The following is a 19,895-nucleotide window of genomic DNA, read 5'->3' as shown; positions in this document are numbered from 1 at the left end:
TTACTGTTGCTAATGCCCTACAGATCTGCACTTAGGATATCATTCATCTTCATCTCGCTGGGATCCTCTGTCCTGCTGGCTCTTTCAGCTACTTCCTGAATTTTATCTGGTTTTCAGAACATCACAGAAGATACAGTAGGCTCTATTCTAGTTGTATTGTCATCAAGGACCTTTGCCATGAGCAAGTGTGTCCTGCTCTGTGCCTTCCTCCTCCCACCTACTGCCCCTTCCACTCATGGCATCCTGTGACTGTGGTTGTCATCTCCATCTCCCCATCCACATGTAATCTTTCCCTCATTTAAATTGTCTAAATCCCCCATTATTACTTGCCAATTGGTTCTCAATTGTGCCATATACTGGTTTCACTTTGCTTTAACACTATTCTTTACAGCCTAATTTTCCTAATGTATTCCATTTATTTGTTTAATATTATTGTTTTAAAATGTGTAATAAAGTGGAGATTGTTGTGGTCATTGTTTAGATATCAAAGAAGCAAACAAAATCTTTGCCCCTGGGATTATACTGCTGTGGGAATGATTCGTAAAAAATTGGTAAAAATGGAAAAATACAGAGCATTGTATAAGGGGTAAAGATAGAGAGTTTTGGGACACTATTTTTTGTAGCTTACTGGTGAGGGTCATAGTTATTTTAGCTAGTGTGTTTAGGTTTCTGCTTATGATGCAGAGTATAGAAAATGGTAGGTCCATCAGAGCTTGTTGAATAATTAATGAGCCCATGAATCACTTGATGAGGAGATTGAGGTGAGAGAAGAGAGAGAGTGGGAGAGAGTGGAAACTTTCAAATTGCAACTCCAGATTGACTAAAAAGTGGGTTTGTCCTCAAATCATCATGGTCACAAAGAATAATCTTGAATCTCTGGGGCTAAAAATTTCATATCCCAGTAAATCCCAAACAGAATTGGTCAGAAATCAATAAGAAATTAATAAGCCGGAAGCCTATTCACATAGTCTAGTGTTGTTTTCTGAGAGAGGTGTATTTGAATACAACTTTCCCTGAGAATTCTTGTGGAATGTTGTCACATTTAAATGTCACACAAAGTTTATTGGTTTTGAATCTAATGAATATTTACATAAATTTACATAAAATTCACTATTACTGAATTATTATAAAAATTTGGATTAGCTTTTTTTCCATTTACCTACTTTTTATACTATATTTTCTACCTCTCCATTTTTATATATACATAAGTTGAATAAAATGAAAAATACCTGTGGTAATAATATGGGATTAGAACCAGTGTTAGAAAATATCTATACTTACTTTAGAGTATGTTTAGTTTAAAACTACATAGTGTATAAGTTGCAATAGAACTTGATAGCACTTTGCACTTTTAAGACCAAATTTCTAAATAAGAATTCTTCAGGTTTCCTTTCATATTAGAAATAGTCACTAATGTTAGTATTTTGCTTTTCTCTAAATGTTTCAACCTCAGTTTTTTGGAAGATGTTTTCCTCGTTTCATCCTCTGCTAGAATTTCTATACAGAATTCAGGCTGCTATTCTCAGCCTTTGGAGTGTGTCGTTATTCTTTGATTATGTCTGCAGAAACAATATAGGGCTTCTGTACTGCAATGGAAACACAAAATCAAAGCTCTGTGGTTGAATTCATCCTCTTGGGCTTCTCTGACTTTCCTGAACTTCAAGACAAGATCTTTGGGCTTTTCTTGGTTATTTATCTGGTGACCCTATTGGGAAATGCCATCATCATAGCTGCCATCTTGCTGGACCAGACCCTCCACATCCCCATGTACCTGTTCCTGCAGAACTTACCTGTGGTAGAAGTGAGTTTCAGTGCAGCCATCATGCCTGAAATGCAGTTGATCCTGACTACTGAGAAAACTACAATTTCTTTTGTGGGCTGTTTTGCACAGATGTATTTCATTATTCTTTTTGGTGGAACCGAGAGTTTTCTCCTAGGGGCAACGGCTTATGACTGATTTGCTGCCATCTGCTGTCCTCTGACCTACCCCATGATTATGAACAAGAGGGTGTTTTTGAAATTAGTCATGTTCTCATGGGTCTCAGGGATCATGGTGGCTACTCTGCAGACCTCATGGGTATTTAGTTTTCCCTTTTGTGGACCCAATGTAATTAATTATATATCTTGTGAAACCCCAGCAGTGCTGGAACTGGTTTGTGCAGATATCTCCTTGTTTGAAATCTATGCCTTCACAGGCACCATTTTGATTATATTGCTTCCTTTCTTGTTGATACTCTTGTCTTATCTTAGAATTCTCTTTGCCATCCTGAAGATGCCATCAACAACTGGGAGGCAAAAGGCCTTTCCCACCTGTGTCTCTCATGTCATATCAATCATCCTCTTCTATGGCACAGCCAGTATGACTTATTTACAGCCCAAATCTAGCTACTCAGCAGTAACCAAGAAACTGATGTCTTTGGCTTACACATTGCTCACACCCCTGCTGAATCCCCTTATCTACAGCCTGCGAAACCATGAGATGAAAAGGGCTTTGGTGAAATTATGGCAGAGAGCAGTGGTTTTACACACAGTTTGACTTGTTAAGAAGATATATATTTGCTTATTACTCAACAGAACTCTGTTTGAATTTAATAAATGATGAAAACAGATTCCATTTCTTGATATTAATGAGTTTGCATTGTTGTATTCCTTGAGTTTGAAATGTATCAGGAGATTCTTCTCTTTTAATACTGTGGTGTTCTCTTCATCTGTTTTGAAGAGATACTAAGTTCCTTAGCACATGATACAATAGTCTAGGCATGCATTTCCTTATTATGGGAATCCAGGTAATTATCAGACTATTGTGATTAAGATTATGTTTCATTAAATATCTACTTCAATAGGTTTCTATGTATTGATGCTTTTATTTTGATATGATCATTTCCTCAAAGGTCATTCTGATAGAATGAATGATATTTACACATAAACATGTATGTGTGTGTGTGTGTGTGTGTGTGTGTGTGTGTGTGTGCTGGTTGAGATCCAACTGGAAGCCTTGCATATGCTAAGCATGTATACAACCACTGTGCTCTACACCCTTCCCTTGTTTATATATTTTAATTGTTATTTTAGAGTTACTTCTTTAAATGCTTTTAAAGCTGTGAAGGAAAAGAAAACATAACTTGAGCATAACAATCATATCAAATGGGGAAAGTAGTGAGGATATATTCCAATTAAGTTTCAACATATTGATTTAGTATTGACTATTCAATGTTATTCAAATTATCATGGCTACTAAAGTATAATTTGAATAAAATTGGTAGTGTGCTATTAATTAAGATTAGGCATACAGATTCTGCTACATGTAGGGTTTCTTATAATTTGCACTTGTTATTTGGGGATAAGCTATTCATACTTCTACTCATGAAATATCTATACTGTTCTTTTGGTTTATGATAGTTAGCCTAGACTAAATTATTATTTTCCCCTCATTCCTTTTTTATTTATTCAGCAAATATTTTTTTGAGTAGCAGTGGTAGGATAAATACTGTTTCAAGTACTGAGGATACAATGGAGCTCATTTCTCTACAGAATTGGTTCACCTGAGGTTTGATCCAACATTCCAAGACAGCTGGTGTGAAAAGTCAGAATGAAGTAGAGAAAAAGGGAGTAAATAAGAAAATGTCTTTTGAGGGATATTAAAAAGTATAGAGGCAAAGCTGCAATGAAAGAACAGAATATAAAAGAGAGGGAAAAACAAGGAGAGGGTATCAGGGAGGGAAAGGATTTTGTCTATCATTCTGTTTCATTATGCATTTTTCCTATTTCCTTAGAACAGACTGTGTCTAAGTTGCAGCTCACGCAGGGAGCAGCAGTACCTGGCAAGACCCCCCACTCTGTGTGCATGGAGCCCGAGCATGAGTCCTGGAGGTAGGGATGCGAGAGACAGCCCTGGTACTCATCTGTCCATTTTAAGATGAGGCTTAGGGAGAAAGAAAAGGACACAGGAAGGTCCCTGTGCCTCTTCACGTATCCTCACCCCAGCCCCTAGGGAGACCCTTTCTCCACTCAGCCTGATCAACTTTCTAGGACTGGAGGAGTGATGGACAGGAAAAGAAACAGAAAGAAAACAGAAAACAGAAAGAGCCAAATAAGCAGAGAATATGGGGAGGATGTGTTATTTGCTTGAGTATCACAGAAGTACATTCTCTTCAACCCTATTTCTCCCTTGATCTTTTTCTCCCACTTTCTATGTCATATTCACTGTGGGATGGCACAGCAGGAAGGCCCTAGCAAAATAAGGAGTCCTTGACCTTGAACTTTCATCCTCCAGAAAGGTAACAAGTGTCTGTTCTTTATGAATTACCCATGTCAGGGATTCTTTTATAGAAGCACAAAATGGACTAAGACACCAAGAAAGAAGTGACTCTCTTCTTAAGGCAAATTAAACTTTCCTCTTTTGTTGGGAATTGCATACCTGCTGTCATCTGTTAAATTTGAATGACCAGGCAAGTCCCCTTCTCCATCTCTTTGGGATCATTCTTAGTACATGAAAATTTTCAAGCCTTTCCTATACTTAAGAATGCCTCTTCTAGGGAGTGTGACATTCAAGTGGCTTCTCTCAGGGAAAAAGAACAAATGGATAGGTAGAAATGATAACTAGGAAGGTTGTTTTCATTCTTTTTTTTCAAAAAAGCCCCTCCTCATTCTATTGATCCTCTCAGCAAGGCTCCATCTGCATTAGTTAGAATAAGCTGGGTTATACTGCTATGACAAACAGCCCCCAATTGAGCACAGAAATGCCCCACATCTTTCTTCATTTAGGCAAGGTCTTCTACAGACTAAAGTGACTCCTTAGAGCAACTGTATTTGATGCAGGGACCCAGAAATGCAAGCTACTCTAATCTAACATGCCCACCTTCTTCTCAAAGCCAGGCTTCTTCCTCTTGCCACAGCAGGAGAAGCAGTAACAACTTCTAAATCCAAGGGGCTAAGAAATGTTTTTCCTGTGTGCCAGGAGCAAGAAAAGAACAGAAAATAGAGTTTTACCAACAGCCTTAAATGCACATGCATTGTCTGCTGCCCTTGCTTTCTACTTCTACCTTAACTTTGCTTTGGTTTCCACCACTTGCTCTTCAGAGTGTGCTCACTGTCCCAGTGACTGATGGTGAACCTGGGAAACCTGGCTTTTCTTTTGGGATCACAGGAACTCAGTCACCTACAGGATCCTCTTCCTGGACAATGCTTTAATGTTTTACTTTGTTGTTTTTTTTTTCTTTTTCTTTTCTTTCTTTTATTCCTTTCTTTAAAAAAAATTATTTAAAAATTGTAATGGCCAGGCATGGTGGTGCACACCTGTAATCCCAGCAACTAAGGAGGCTGAGGCAGGAGGATCACAAGTTAGAAGCAAGATTGGACACAGTTTGGTGTGGATGTGCTGGGATTTTCTTTTCTTATCATGGTAAACATACCTAACATAGAATTTACCACTTTAACCATTTATAAGTGTCTGGTTCTGCAGCATAAAGTGCCTTCCCCTTGTTAGGTAACCATCACCACCATCCACCTCCAGAACTTTTTCATCACCTCAAAGAGAAACTCTGTGCCCATTCATCACCTCCTCCTCCTTCCCTCTACCCCCACTGCTCTACTTCCTGTCTTTGTTTGACTATACTAGGGATCTCAGATAAATGGATAAATCATATAGGCTATCCTTTTGGATTCGGTTTATTTCATTACCATAATAGTATTTTCAAGTTTTGTCCATATCGGAGCATAAGTTAGAATTCATTTCTTTTAAAGCTGGATTTTAGTCCATTCTATATAGATGAATAAATAATATTCCACTCTATGTCATATTTTGTTATCCATTCATCTGCCAATGAACATTGCAGTTGCTTCTACGTTTTGGCTACTATAAATAATGTTGCTGTGAACGTTGATATGCAAATACCTGTTCAAGTCATTGCTTTTAATGCTTCCAGATCTATCTGCAGGAGTGGAATTGCTGGATCATATGGGAATTACCTGCTTTATTCTTTGAGGAATTGCCATAATGTTTTCCATGGTAGCTGTATCATTTCATATTCCCATCAATTATGCACGAGGGATCCAATTTCTCCACATACTTGATAACACTTTTTGTTTGGTGGTGCTGGTGTTGGTTTGATAATAGCCATCCTAGTGGGTGTGAAGTGGTAGCTCATTGTAGTTTTGACCTAAGTTTTGGGTTTCTTTTTTAGTTACAGGATCACTTTTTTAAAAAGAACAAAATTATGGCATTTGCCAGTAAATGGATGGTAATGGAGAATATGATGCTAAGTGAAAAAAATCCAAACTCAGAAATTCAAAGATCAAATGATTTCTGTCAAATGCAGAAGGTGGAGTAAAAATAAAGGAAAGGGGAGGGAAGGATAGGATAACATAAAGAACCAATCAAATATAAATGAATACATGTTAATGTTTTCAATGTTTTTATTGCAAACATGTTCTCAGTTTTGTTGTTTGCCTTTTAAATTTGTGTAAAATTTTGAATGCAAAATGTTTGTTTTATGTGATCAAATCTATTAATTATTTTATTGGAATCATCTAAGTTTACTTCTGTTTCCCTCTCCTTCAAGCTGACAAGTATTAGGTATATTGTTTCTTTTTTCTTTCAATTCTTTAATCTATCTGAAATTAATGTCAGGTAAGATAACAGTCTAATCCATGTGTGTTCCCCGTGGTTACAATCTATGTTTCCAGCATCACTTATCAAGTAGATTTCATTTCCCGGATTCATGACCAACACTTAAACAGACACTGAGTTCTTCATATATACTCAGATCTGCGGAGTGGACCCTGTGAGGTGCCTCCCAGATTCCCCTTCCAGAATGAAGAACTTACCTGCCCAGCTGCTGGAGTGTGGGTGGGAGATAGCTCCAAATCTGGGTCCTGCCTCCCCTTCTTCCAGGGACAGATTGTATCCAAGGAGTGGTCACTACAGGCATACAGGCCCAGCCACTGTACCCCAAAGCAGGACAAATTTGAAGGGCCACGTGACCTTTGGGTTTGCTGAGCTTTTGTTGGGCCCCTACCTCAGGTGACTCCCCTCTGCTCAGTCTTGCATATTCTCCTCCCCTTCCCTTCCTTCCAGGGGTGTTTATCCCCAAACCATTCCCTGTAAACATCCTGCATGTTTATCTCTAGAGTCTGTGTGTGGACATTTTGTTTCATTAATCTATTGATTTTAGCACCACGTATTTTGAATTTTTTTTTATAGTTTTCAAATACAAAAAGCTTTTTGAATTCTTGGTTGTTATCATCTGAATCCATAGAATTATGTTATGTAGTAAACAAAACCCCATACAAGGACTGGTGTCATACGTAAGTGGTAAAGCGCTTGCCTAGCACATGTGAGGCAGGCCATGGGTTGGATCCCCAGTACCACATTAAACCACCCTCCCACACACACACACACACACACACACATACAAACCATAACACAAAAATATTTACTTATGAACTCAAACATCTTCTTTCATTTAAAACTGGCATCTTGAGCCAAGCATGGTGGCATAGGCCTATAATCCCAGCTACTCAGTGGCTCAGGCAGGAAAGACCACAAATTCGAGGCCAGCCAGAATAGTATAATGAAACCCCATCTCAAAAAAACAAAGCAAGGGGCTAGAGCTGTAGTTCAGTGGCAGAGCACTGCCTAGTATGAGTGAGGAACTGGGTTTGATCATCAACACCTTATTTAAAAAATAAAATAAAGGTATTCTGTCCATCTACAATTTAAAAATATAAATTTTTTTTGAAAGCAATAATACAATAAGCCAATCCCAGAAAACCAAAGGCTGAATGTTCCCTCTGATATACAGATGCTAACACACAATAAGAGGGGTAAGGGAGGGAAGAATAGAAGTTCACTGCACTTTGTGCTAACACACAAAGGATAATGAAGGGAAGAGAGAGAGAATGGGAAAAGGAAAGACTGTGGAATGAATTGGACATGACTTTCCAATGTTCATATATAAACACACCACCAGTGAAACTCCACATCATGTACAACTACCAGAATGGGGAGTTACACTCCATGTATGTATAATATGTCAAAATACACTCTAGTGTAAACCTAAAAAAAACCCCAAATTATTAATAACAAAGAAACAAAGCAAAACAATAACACACTAGCATCTTAATTTCCCACCAATCTCAGCTGCCACATAAAATATTTTTGCAATGACAATATATTACAAAGTGAAATTCTTGCAAGAGGCAGTATTTCATAATGTCAATAGAACTGATACTAGAATTGCACTTAAATTTTTAAAAACCAATAACTAATTAGAATCCAGTCTAAAACAGCTAAAGGTAGTAAAGGGGAAAATCAACAAGATTGACAAACTAGTAGACTCTTCTAAAGAAAACTATGGGATCCCTGGTAAATTCTACCAAAACTTTAAATAGACATTACTCCTTCTCAAACTCTACCAAGAAGTAGAAGAGGAAGGAACAATTCCCAACTCACTTTACAGGACCAATATTACCCTGATACCAAAGCCAAACAAAGACATCATAGGGGAAAACTAAGACTAATTCCCTTTATGAGTATTAAATACAGAAATCTTTTTTAAAAAAATCTAACAACTGGGGCTTTGATTGTGGCTCAGCGGTACAGTACTTGCCTAGCATGTGCGAGGCCCTTAGGTTCGATCCTCAGCATCACACACACAAAAAAATAAATTAATGAAATAAAGGTATTGTGTTCAACTACAACTAAAAAATAAATATTTTAGAAAACCTTAACAACCTAAATTCAGCAGCATATTAAAAATATTATGTATCATTGCCACTGGGATTTATCCAAGAAATGCAAAAATGATTCAACATTTAAAAGTAGAGTATAGCTGGGCATGGTGGCACGTGTCTATAATTCCAGCAACTCTGGAGGCTGAGACAGGAAGACCATAATTTTGAGGCCAGGCTCAGCAGCTTAGTCAGGTCCTCAGCAACTTAGTGGGACCCTGAAACTCAATAAAAAATAAATAGGACTGGGGACAAATCTCAGTGATAAATCATCCCCTGGTTAAATCCCTAGTACATTCCCCCCAAAAGATGTTTTATAGGTGATAGTTTGAGACATCATTACCAAACTGGAAACTGGGGAGATGGCCAAGACTGACTCCAGCATCATGCAGGATCACCTTGGTGGTGCAATGAATGCAAGATACATGTCAGACCGTGTCTCATCAGATCGTTGTAAGAATCGACACTATTGGTAATCACACTTGTGATTGGGAAAAAAATACTCCAGACCTTAAAAAGCAGGCTGGGGTGAAAGAGTTTGAAAACAGAAATGATAGTTGCCACACAAAGGAATTGAAGTTTGCTAGTAGTTTACACTGAAATTTGGAATACCATTTTCCTAAGCTAAACATGGTTTCCTGCAGCTAACTACTATGTGTTGAAAGGTTTTATATTATAATGCCCATTCTTATCACATAGTTTATAGAGTAATTTCCCCCCAGTTTCTTGAACATAGTGTATATCTTTGTGTCTTGGACCTGGTCAGTCAAGCTATTAATTATTAAACACTAAAACTTGGAGAAAATGTCAATTTGTAGTACACCACATTAATAGTGGAAGAAAAATATCATACATGATCATTTGGTGCAGAAAAAGCATTTGACAAAATCTAATACCTTTCCATAATTAAAAAAGACACACACAGAGATAAAAGGTAATTTTCTCAACCTTATGAAGGGCATTAATGAAAAATCTTATATTTATTAAAAGTTTCAGCCACAGAAATTAGGCAAGAAAAATATTTAATATCCAGGTGAGAAAGAAAGAAGAAATTACTTGCAGGTGGAAAGATCTTGTATATAGAAAACCCTAAGATAGTCATGGCAGTTAACTCCTGTAACTTGGGAGGCTATGGGGGAGGCTGAGACAGGGGACCACAAGTTGGAGGCCAGCCTGGCCAATTTAGTGAGAGCACGTCTGAAAATAAAAAAGGGCTGGGGATGTAACTCAGTGGTGGAGCGCTTGCCTACTATGCATAAAGCCCTGGGTTTGATTTGATCCTCAGTACCACACACAATCAATCTCTCTCTCTCTCTCTCTCTCTCTCTCTCTCTCTCTCTCTCTCTCTCTCTCACACACACACACACACACACACACACACACACACTCACTCACAAACACACACAATTAGAACTACTAATAAATAAGTTCCATTTCTATTTTGTGGAGTAGTTTGAGGTGCACTTGGTATTATCCAGGCTGGTCAGTTTTCTCTCCTCTCATCTCCAGCCCTTGCCAGGAAGCCAGCCAGGTCAGCCACTGTGATTATTACTGTTGCCATATTTTAAGGATGAGAGAAATGCTAAGTGTCTTGCCCAAGGTCAAAAAGCCAGACAGTATTGGTTCCTGAGCTTGGGTCTCCAGAGAGCAAGGATCTTCTCCCCTTCCAGGAGGGCTCTGTCCCTGCCTGCCAGCCTTCATAGCCTCCCCACACCCACAGAGAAACACGATTCTATGAACGTAGAATAAACAGGCAGAGAAGCCATAAAAAGCAACAAAAAATATATTTTATAAGGATTAGATAACTGTGGAGGTCATGGCACCCCCAACAGGGGATTGAGTGGGGGGGCTCAGGCCTGCAAGACCTCCGTGTAGGGCTCACATCCTGGCATCACCTGGTGGGATGTTGTAGCACTGGGCTGATGGGAAGATAAACACAGAGTCAGTACCTGGGGGCTCTCTCCCTAACCTCCACCCCACTGCTCACAGTCAACTCCCTCAGCTCTTGGAGGCAGGAAAAAGGAGAGGGTTGGTACCACAAGTCATTGCAAGGGCCCTTGGGGGGCACTGGGGGATACCCAGCCCACTGCACTCCTAATGCTCCATTCCATCTGTTTCACATGGGACTGAGTAAAAATTTAAATTAAATTACAAAAAAAAGAATCTCCTTTAAAACATTATAAGCTACTGGAATAGTCTCAGACCTCATTAACGGCTGAGGAAGGTAAGGGACTGTCCCAAGGCCAACCAGCTAATTAGCAGTGCAGTCTTTTCTCTTTCTCTATCCAAGAACACCTGGGTGTGCTCTGAAGCCCTGTGACCTGGACCCTGCACCCTCCAGGTCCATAATCTCACTTCTTAGGCTCCAAGGGCTTCAGCTTCAGGGCCAGCCCAACATCGGGGGCTTCCCCCAATACATGTGCAACCTCAGACCCCCATGTTTCAAAGCTCACCTGATACTCCTTACCTTCTATAAAGGTGCAGACTTACCTTGGGGGGGCCTGAGTTGCAGACCTGGGCCCAAGGAGGTCTTTATGATGTCAGGTTGGCCTCCAGTTGGTGTCCTGCTCCATCTGAAGGCAAACAGCCTCAGACATGTACCTGGGAAGCAACAGGCCAAATGCAAGGAGTCACTACCCACCTTGGCCTGGTCTCCCTGACCACACTCACCCCTCAGCTGGGAAAGCACAGAGCCCAGGGCTCTCATCCAGGAGCCTTATCCAGGCTGCCATTCCCCTCTACCACATATCTTGGGGCAAAAACCTACAACACCAAGGAAGAGTGAAATTCCCAGAAACTCCCAGAGTGCCCTGGAGAAAACCCCAAAGGAAAGGAACAGGAAGTGTTAAGGCCTGGGAGCTGCGGACAGAGACCAGGGAAATAGACCCAGCTTCACCCCACCCCACCAGCCCCAGGGTCCACCACTTGAGCCCTTGGTTTACCAACTCACTTGGGTCCCAAGGATGCACATAGCGTGATGTAGAAATTCCTTGTGCAGCCCTGGTTATAAGGGTTATCGTGCTGGAGGGAGATGAAGAAGGGAACAGGAGCTCAGAATCAGCAGGACTGGGCAAGGCCATCTCCCAGTGACCCTTGCTAAGTTGGTCAGCTAAGCCAGGGCTCAACCTGGGCCCGTGGCAAGGCTCTAAGAGTGACCCAGGGCCTCCTGCCTTCCCAGGCTCCTAGGAAGAGTGACCTTCCTCAACCCACTTGTGAGCAGCTCCCCACAGACAGTGCTGACCCAGCACCCACCTCTCCTGCCTTCTCAGGGCTCCTCATCCCCTTGTGCCTCCCTTTGCAGGATCCTTGCTCTGTCTCTATTGGCCACACCTGTCCTCTCACCTCATCCTTCCAGGTACCTTTTAAGATCTTTCTAGTGCTGTTCTGCTCAACTGATCCAAAGATGGTGTCACCACTTTACTCTCTTACCTCTCGATTTTTTCTAAAAATCTACCTTCATTGAATTTCACTATCTGGGAGGCCAGTGGCAGCAGGGGATGGCCAGACATATTTCCCTAGTCAAAAATCAGATTTTCCAGGAAAATCTGAGCTGAAGACCTTCAGTACACAAAGCAGGAAAGGTCAAGCTCAAAGGTCATGTCTTTCCTGGACACTGAGTGGCTTCTCCTCTCCATTATTCTACTTTCTCTTTCCCCTGAGTCCATCCGTCAGCCTTGACCCCTCCTCCTTCCAGACCAGGTTGAGTTTCACCCCAACTTCATGAGCTTTAGGTAGCAAAAACTCTGTTATAATGGCAAGTGGCTCAGCAGCACTTCTATCTACACCAACTCTCCGATGGCCTATGCATGAAGAATTTCATCTTCAAACACTCTTCTCCACCAGAAGGAAAGATGATTCCACATCAGAACAGCTCTGGAATATGTCCAAAAAGCAACATGAATCATTGTACTCTATGAGGTTCTGCCTCCTTTAAGGTGTTCACAGCACTTAAGAAATGAGTATACCACCAGGTGCAGTGGTGCACACCTGGAATCCCAGGGACTTGGGATTCTGGGGCTGGAGGATCGCAAGTTCAAGGCCAGCCTCAACAACTTAGCAAGGCCCTCAACAATTTAGTGACACCCTATCTCAAAACAAAATATAGCAAGAATTAGGGATGCAACTTTGGTGGTAAAGCACCCCTGGGTTCAATCCCTAGTACCAGAAGAAATAAATTAATTAATGGCAGAGTATTAAAAAAAATCACAGAATTTTGAAACTTAGAGAAAGAATGTTTGATTAGATATATATCATGTATAGAAAATACTGATTGTACATAAAGTATAGAAAATGCTTCAGGAATGATAGTTAATAAATATCTAAGAACTGAGCAGTAAATTTGAATACCTTCCTCCCCCCACATGGAACCCTATCACACACAACTAGAATCCAACAGCTCTGAGGCACCCAGACCAGCCTCTCTCACTGGCTCCACTCCTGGGGCTCCTGCTCCAATTCTGTGTCTCAAACACCCTCACACTCCACAGGACCCAAATCCAGCAGCATCTTCTGGCCGCATTTTCTGCCCAACTTCCTGCTGCCTCTCCTTCTTCCCCTTATCTTGGGGGATCAGGGCACCAGGCTTCTCTCTGTTCCTTTCTCTCTTTCCTTCTATCCCCAAATGTTGATTCTTCTGTTTGTTGGTTCACTCATTTATTCAGATTTCTTTTCTCTGTGTGCTGGGGATTAAAAAATTCAAGGCCTTGCACATGCTAAGTACACACTCTACCACGGAGATGCACCCTCAGCCAGAAATATTTTAGGGCATCAAAAATGCTTCTGTCCAACCAGGCACAGTGGCACACACCTGTAATCCCAGTGACTTGGGACACTGAGGCAGGTTTGAGACCAGCCTCAGCAACAGTGAGACCTCAGCAACAGTGAGACCCTGATTTACAATAAAAAGTAGCAGGGACTGGGGATATAGCTCAGTGGTAAAGTGCCCCTGGGTTCAATACCGAGTAGCAAAAAAATAAAGAACAGTCACTGCACTGGGGATGGAAAGCACCCTGCAAACAGCATGGCCAGACTACTTTCAGTGGTGAGGGCAGCTGCAACATGAGGCCCTGAGCACCATGGGGAGTGGCCCAGGTAGAGCAGAGAGAACCATGTAGGCAACCCAGATCACAGCACCCAGGTGCATGCAAAGGAGAAGCCCAGAGAGTTAAGTGCTGAGACAGTTACTTCTGGTTTCAGAGGCTGTGTCCAGTTCAGAAAGAGTAGTCTGAAGATGTGTGCTGGCTTTGGCCATTAATGAGAGCATCATCCTGACAGCAAGGTCTGGGCTGACCTGGCCCAAGAAGTGAAGGGGGAGCTAGTGAACAAGGTCAACTCTTTCAGGAAATAAGGCCCAGAAGGTACAACTGGTGGAGTGGAGGCCTGGGATGTTAAGGGTGAGACTTGTATGGCTTTTAAGATGAGGCACAAACATGTGTAGATGACCATGGGAAGGAATGGTAGTAATAGTAACAGCAGCACATAGGGCACTTTCTGGTACCAACCACTGTTCTATGTGGTTTACCTGAATTAACCCACAATTCCCTGTTTTACAGATAGGGAAATTGAGTGACCAGGGGCTAAGTAGCATACCCAAGGGTCTCCCTGCTGGTCAGTTCTAGAGCTGTGATTTGAACTTATGTGGTCTTCACCAGAGTCTTTGCCACCAACCACCAAGCAAGTAACTCTAGGAGGAGTTGAAGTCAGGGAATGGAGTATGGTGGGAATGAAAGTTGGAACATGGGATCAGTGCCTGAAATTAGTGCTGCCAATTACAGAAAGGAGCCCTATCTGGTGAATCTTAGAGTGCAGACCACATTTAGGTCCCTTGAGACCTGGGGATCCTGGACTTGGAGGGCCTCATTCTGAGCAGAGGAGGAAGGGCAATGGCCTATGGCCTGACCTGGGGCTGGAAAAACCACAGGATGGAGGAAGGGAAAAGGCTGCCAGGCAAACTCAATGATGGAGTGAAGCTGGAGAGAGAAGACAGGCAGACCACAGGGCTGAGGAATAAGGGCCAAGCACAGGAGTCACAGGTGGGAGGGAACCACATATAGCAGTGGTGGGGGGCTGACCCAAAGGATGGGAGGTGATGAGCAGAGGCTCCTCTGTCTTTTCAGCTGTCTTGGGGTCTGTAGCTTCCCCTCCCCCACTGATGCTGCCCACCAGTCTTGCTGAAAGAGCCTTTAGTCAAGTGAATGCCATACTAAAGGAATCCCATGGCAGAGATGCCCACTCCTATCATACCTCGTGGATGCTCAAAGAAAAAGCAATAAAGACACACAGATGGGAAAGAAAGCAATAAAACTGTTCCTCACATAGGACATGAGGTTCCATTCAGAGTGAACAACAATGAATGCTGGGGAGGAAGCTCAGTGGCTGAGCACCCGATTCGATCTCCAGTACTGGAAAAACAGCAACACTAAGGACTCCTGCTCTATGGAAGATGCTGTGAAGAAAATGAAATGACAAGCCATGAATTGCAAAAAAAGATTTGCAAAACATAGATCTCAATCCAGTATAGAGAACTCCTGAAACTCAGTAAGAAAACAACACATTTAAAAAAAAAAATGGGCAAAAAGATTGGAGCAAACACTTCACCAACAATATACCCATGGCTGAGAAAACATGAAAATATGCTCAACATTGTTAGTCATTAGGAAAATACAGACTGGAGACCTAATGAGATACCACTACTCATTTATTAGGCTAAAATTTGAAAACAAAAAAAGAATAGTAACAAATGACAGTGTCAAAATCTAGTGAGGATGTGGAGCAACTGGAATTCTCATTCATTATTGGTAGAAAGTAGAAACGGTACAGTTGTTTCCTAACAAGTCACACATGTTTACCTTATGACTCAGCAATGCCACCCTTAACAATTTACCCAAACAGAAATGAAAACTTATGTCCACATGTCTATGCACCAATGGTTGTTGTAGCAGCTTTATTTATAACTGCCCAAAACTGGCTGGGCACAGTTCCCCATGCCTGTAATGGCTTGGGAGGCTAAGGCAAGAGGGTGGCAAGTTCAAAGCCTCAGTAACTTAGTAATTTAGCAAGGCATTAAGCAACTTAGTAAGACTCTTTTTCAAAATTTTAAAAATTTTTCAAAAAGAAAACATATGGATGCTGGTGGTGGAGTGGGGTGAGGCTGGGATTGTTGCTCAGTGGTTAAGCACCTCTGGGTTCAATCCCTGGTACAAAAAATAATAATAATAATAATAAACCAACAAAAATACTGCCAAAATCTAGATGCAAAGTAAAAATCCTTCAATTGGTGAATGTAAAAGTAATCTGTAGGGAAATACAATACTACACAGAAACAAAAGACAATAAACTACTGATCTGAGCAACTACATAGATGAATCTCAAATGTATCATGCTCAGTGAATGAAGCCAGACTAGAAAGCCCACAACGCCATTTATGCATGATTCTGAAAAAAGAAAAACCACAAGGACCCAGGGAGAGAAAATGACAACAAGAGATGAAAGGATTTTCTGAGGTAATGAAACTGGCTAACCTTGATCTTGGTGGAGAGTACATGATGTCATTTGTCAAAATCCCTAACTATAGGCTAAAAAGGGTGAATTTTACTGTTTGTAATTACCCGTCAAAAAATGACATTTTTACAAAATTTTACCATGGCTCCCAGGTTTCCACTTCTTCAAAACGAAATTCCATGCTTGGCTTTCTGGGCCTTTCTAATCTTGACTCCCATGGAGTCAACCTCATTGCCCATGCCACCTTGTGCTTGAACTAGCTCCGTTTCTTCATCATTCTGTTAACACCCTGTTTTTGGATTTCTGAGCCTTTCTGCAAAATTGTACCTCTCACAGTCAATGCCCTCCTGTCTGCCTCTCCAAAAGCACACGTAGGACACAGAGAGTGGCATGTTCTACTCTGCAGCGTAGAGTAAACTCCCAGTTTCTTCCAGTCTGCTACACGGCTCAGGACTGACCCCTCGCACAGAGTGTTCCCGGTGTCTCTGGTGTTATTCTGATGGCAGGTTGCTTATCAACACAAGTGCATGATGTACTTACCTCTATACCCATCCCTTAAATAACTGCCACCTACCACACCCAGCACACAGTAGGCTTTCAATGCAATGCACCCAGGAGGGAGAATGGCCACCAAGATCCAGCATATAGAGATATCTGAGCTGCATCTTTAGGGGTGGGTATGGAAGAACTCATGAGGCACCATCAGGGCCAAGGGCAGTGGAGAATGCGCACAAAGTGCCTAATTCCAGAGGTGCAAGATGCCTCCACACAGCCAGGGGCACACGCACTCAGACCACTTACCTGATCCTCATAGGGTCGCCTGGCAGTGCCCACCGCCACTGCCTTGATTAACAATTGCAGGATGAGAGGGAGCAGGAGGGCCCCAGCGGGTAGAGCCACTAGGATGCTGTGCACAGGCTAAGAAGGGAAGCCATGGAAGAGCTCCTCCCTGGCCCCGCCTTTCAACGCGACTCCTCCCTCCCTCCCTCCTGCCCCAGCTAGCACAACCCACCAGCTCTCCCTCCCTGGACTGGACAGTTAGTCCAGTACACCCAAGGGAAACCTCACTCCACCACACTGTCCTCCCACCTTTCCCTTTCCAACTTTCAGTACCCTACTCTGTGCCCCCCTAGATTCTTAACTCCACAGGCATCCTACCCCGCCTATCTCCCTGACCCCACTGGCTTTCCACATGTCCTTCACAGGTCCTCTCAAGTGACTTCTCCCTCTAGCCCCGCCCACGTCAGCCCCTCCCCCGTCACCACGCCCTTCCTGGGATGTTTGCCCCTCCCTCCCCACCACACCAGCTCTTCCCAGTGTGGGCCCTTGGGACTGTGTGGATACGTCATGGTCATGGTTTGGTCCAGAAACGCCATGTGCCTCCTGCGTGAGATGAAAAGCACGCAGGTGGCCAGCACACTACCCAGATAGAGGCACAGGGACACGAGGAGTAGCAGGTAGAGCCGGATGTTTCGGTGCCCCACACAGTTATTCACCCAACTGCAATGGTGGTCGAACTCCTAGGAGAGAGGAATGAGGACTCAGGGTCCCGTTCCGACTGGCCTCCATCGCCCCCTAATCCTGAGGCCCATCACCCCCTATTCCCAACGTAGCCCTCTAGGCCACCTGCTCTTGGCCCTACATACGGGTTCCCATCTCAGGGAGAACCTGGCATTTCCATGGTTAGAGCACAGTTAGGACCCCATGGCTCATCAGGTCACCTGTCCTGCGTGAGGTCTTTAGAGACAAAACCTGCCTGGTGTTACTTGGAGCAGGATGGATAAGGATGAAAAGAAACACCCTTGCCCTACCAGCTGTCTGCACTTGTGAACCCGAGCAGGGTGTGGGCACATCAGAGAAATGCACTCAGAACCCAGGAAACCCTCCAACTGGGACACCCAGACCAAGACAGGCAAAGATTCCCAGGACAGGGCAGCAGTCAGCCTAAAGGGCTGGGGATCTAGTATCAGCAAGCCAGGAGAGGGGACAGTCACTGCTTTTCCTCCCCCTGACTCCACCAGGCTCAGCACAGAGGGGATGCCCTTTGCATGTCAGCACCTGTGCAAGCAAGGCCAGCCTCCCTGGACAGGTGTAGACACTGAGGTGTCGGCGTCTATATGCCACTAGAAGCAGTTTGGGAAGATGGTCTCATACCCACCCCTGGCCCACCCATGTCATGAGGTTCCTGGTCCTGGCCAGGTGCCCGGGGACGGGTTGGTGAATGGACAGGGAGGAGGAACACTCACTTCCACACAGATGTCACAACTTTCGCAGTGGAAGGTTCGAGGCAGGCGGTGAAAATTACAGGTGGGACACCACGGCATGTCATATAACCTGCCATTCACTCGTGCCATGTACGGTGCCTCAGGGTCCTGCTCGAAGGCGCCTGCAAGGGAAGAGGTTTGGGCAGTGGAGGAGGCCCTGGTATCACTCTGATGCTCGGGGCAGCCCCATAGCATCACTGGGCAACAAGAAGGTGGGGAGGAGGAGGGCAGGGGAATCCCGGTCCCTGTTGAGCAAGCTGACCACTCAGATGGGCGGACAGAGAGAAGGGCTTTCCAGCCACAAGAGCTCTACGTGGAGCTCCCCACTTTGGAATAGTGATCAGTGCTTGGAGTCGGGTGTGAAATGGGAAGGAGGAAGGGAGAACTGCGTGGTTGGAAGAGCCTGCTGCCTCTCTTGCCGGGTCCTCCCTTCTGAAGCAACTGGAAAACCTCCAGGATTCTGTTTTTTCACACTTCAGTGGCTTGGGAAATGAAGTGCCAGGGCCCAAGTAATGATAACAGGGTAAGAAGGGATCCTGAGGCCACAGGTAGGGGGATCAGCCCTTTAGAAATGGCCCCTGTCGGCACCAGCCCTTGGGGTGCCACCTCCCTCTCCCAGGGGTCTGAGGCCTTACCTCTGTGTAAGATGCCTGGATCTGAAATGTTCATGGAAATGAGGCTATATAAACTGAGTAGGCAGAGAAGGCCTGAGGCCACTGGAAAGACCCACTCTCCATTTTGCACCAGTGCTCGGCATCTGAAACCAGGGCCAGACTCAGTTCTAGTCGGGGGCAACCCGGAGCCTCCATGAGGCTTAAGGAGACAGACCCCATTCCCTCCACCAAGTGTCACCAGCATTACCAGCCTCCCACAGTCCTCCCAAAGCCTCAGGCTCCCCACATCGCTGTGCTTCTCACTAAATATCCTCCTTCCCCTCCTGGCCTCCCTCCTCCTCCCTGCCTCTGCACTCTCACTGTCTATTTCTCATCTGTCTCTTGGTGAGAAACCCAACAGCTGGCTCAGAGACTCACGTGAAAGTGAAGAATATGGTGCTCAGAGACACCAGGGCTGCTCCAGTCACACAAGCCCAAAGGCTCGAGAAAAGCCAGGATCTGGCTGGGGGTTGGGGTGGGGACAATAAGTCGTCTGATACAGTCATGCTTCGCTGCCTGCTCTCAAACAAATGAGAGCCAACCGCTCCTTCTCCTGGGTTGGCACCCAGAGTACCATGACTACAAGTGTGACATCAGAGGGGTTCCGGAATGGGGGCTCTGGCTGCTTCCAGTGCCCTCTGCCCTCAACCCTCTTCTGCCCTCACATACACACTTGTAGACTGGGACATCCTGCTCTTACACGGGTGGCTTTGTTGGAGCTTGTGAGCATGGGATGTAGTTTGTCCCC

At 43.7% G+C, this 19,895-nt stretch overlaps 1 protein-coding gene and 1 pseudogene across 1 annotated transcript; one reads left to right on the top strand and one right to left on the bottom strand.

Annotated features, from left to right (window-relative positions):
* The first annotated feature begins 1,591 nt into the window (after positions 1-1,591).
* On the top strand, positions 1,592-2,536 carry LOC144254601 (olfactory receptor 10A3-like; annotated as a pseudogene).
* An 8,897-nt stretch (positions 2,537-11,433) lies between these two features.
* Positions 11,434-19,653, bottom strand: LOC144254251 (palmitoyltransferase ZDHHC19-like). The gene is made up of 6 exons (XM_077797267.1): positions 19,526-19,653; positions 19,130-19,251; positions 18,477-18,616; positions 17,575-17,750; positions 17,032-17,137; positions 11,434-11,493 (listed from the first exon to the last, which is right to left on the bottom strand). The coding sequence occupies exons 1-6, from the start codon at positions 19,651-19,653 to the stop codon at positions 11,434-11,436; spliced, it is 732 nt and encodes a 243-aa protein (XP_077653393.1).
* Positions 19,654-19,895: the final 242 nt, after the last annotated feature.

The sequence above is a fragment of the Urocitellus parryii genome, chromosome 4 (assembly GCF_045843805.1).
Source record: "Urocitellus parryii isolate mUroPar1 chromosome 4, mUroPar1.hap1, whole genome shotgun sequence".
Taxonomy (NCBI): domain Eukaryota; kingdom Metazoa; phylum Chordata; class Mammalia; order Rodentia; family Sciuridae; genus Urocitellus; species Urocitellus parryii.
The sequence above is the reverse complement of the archived record's forward strand: the minus strand, read 5'-3'. Positions and strand labels throughout refer to the sequence as shown.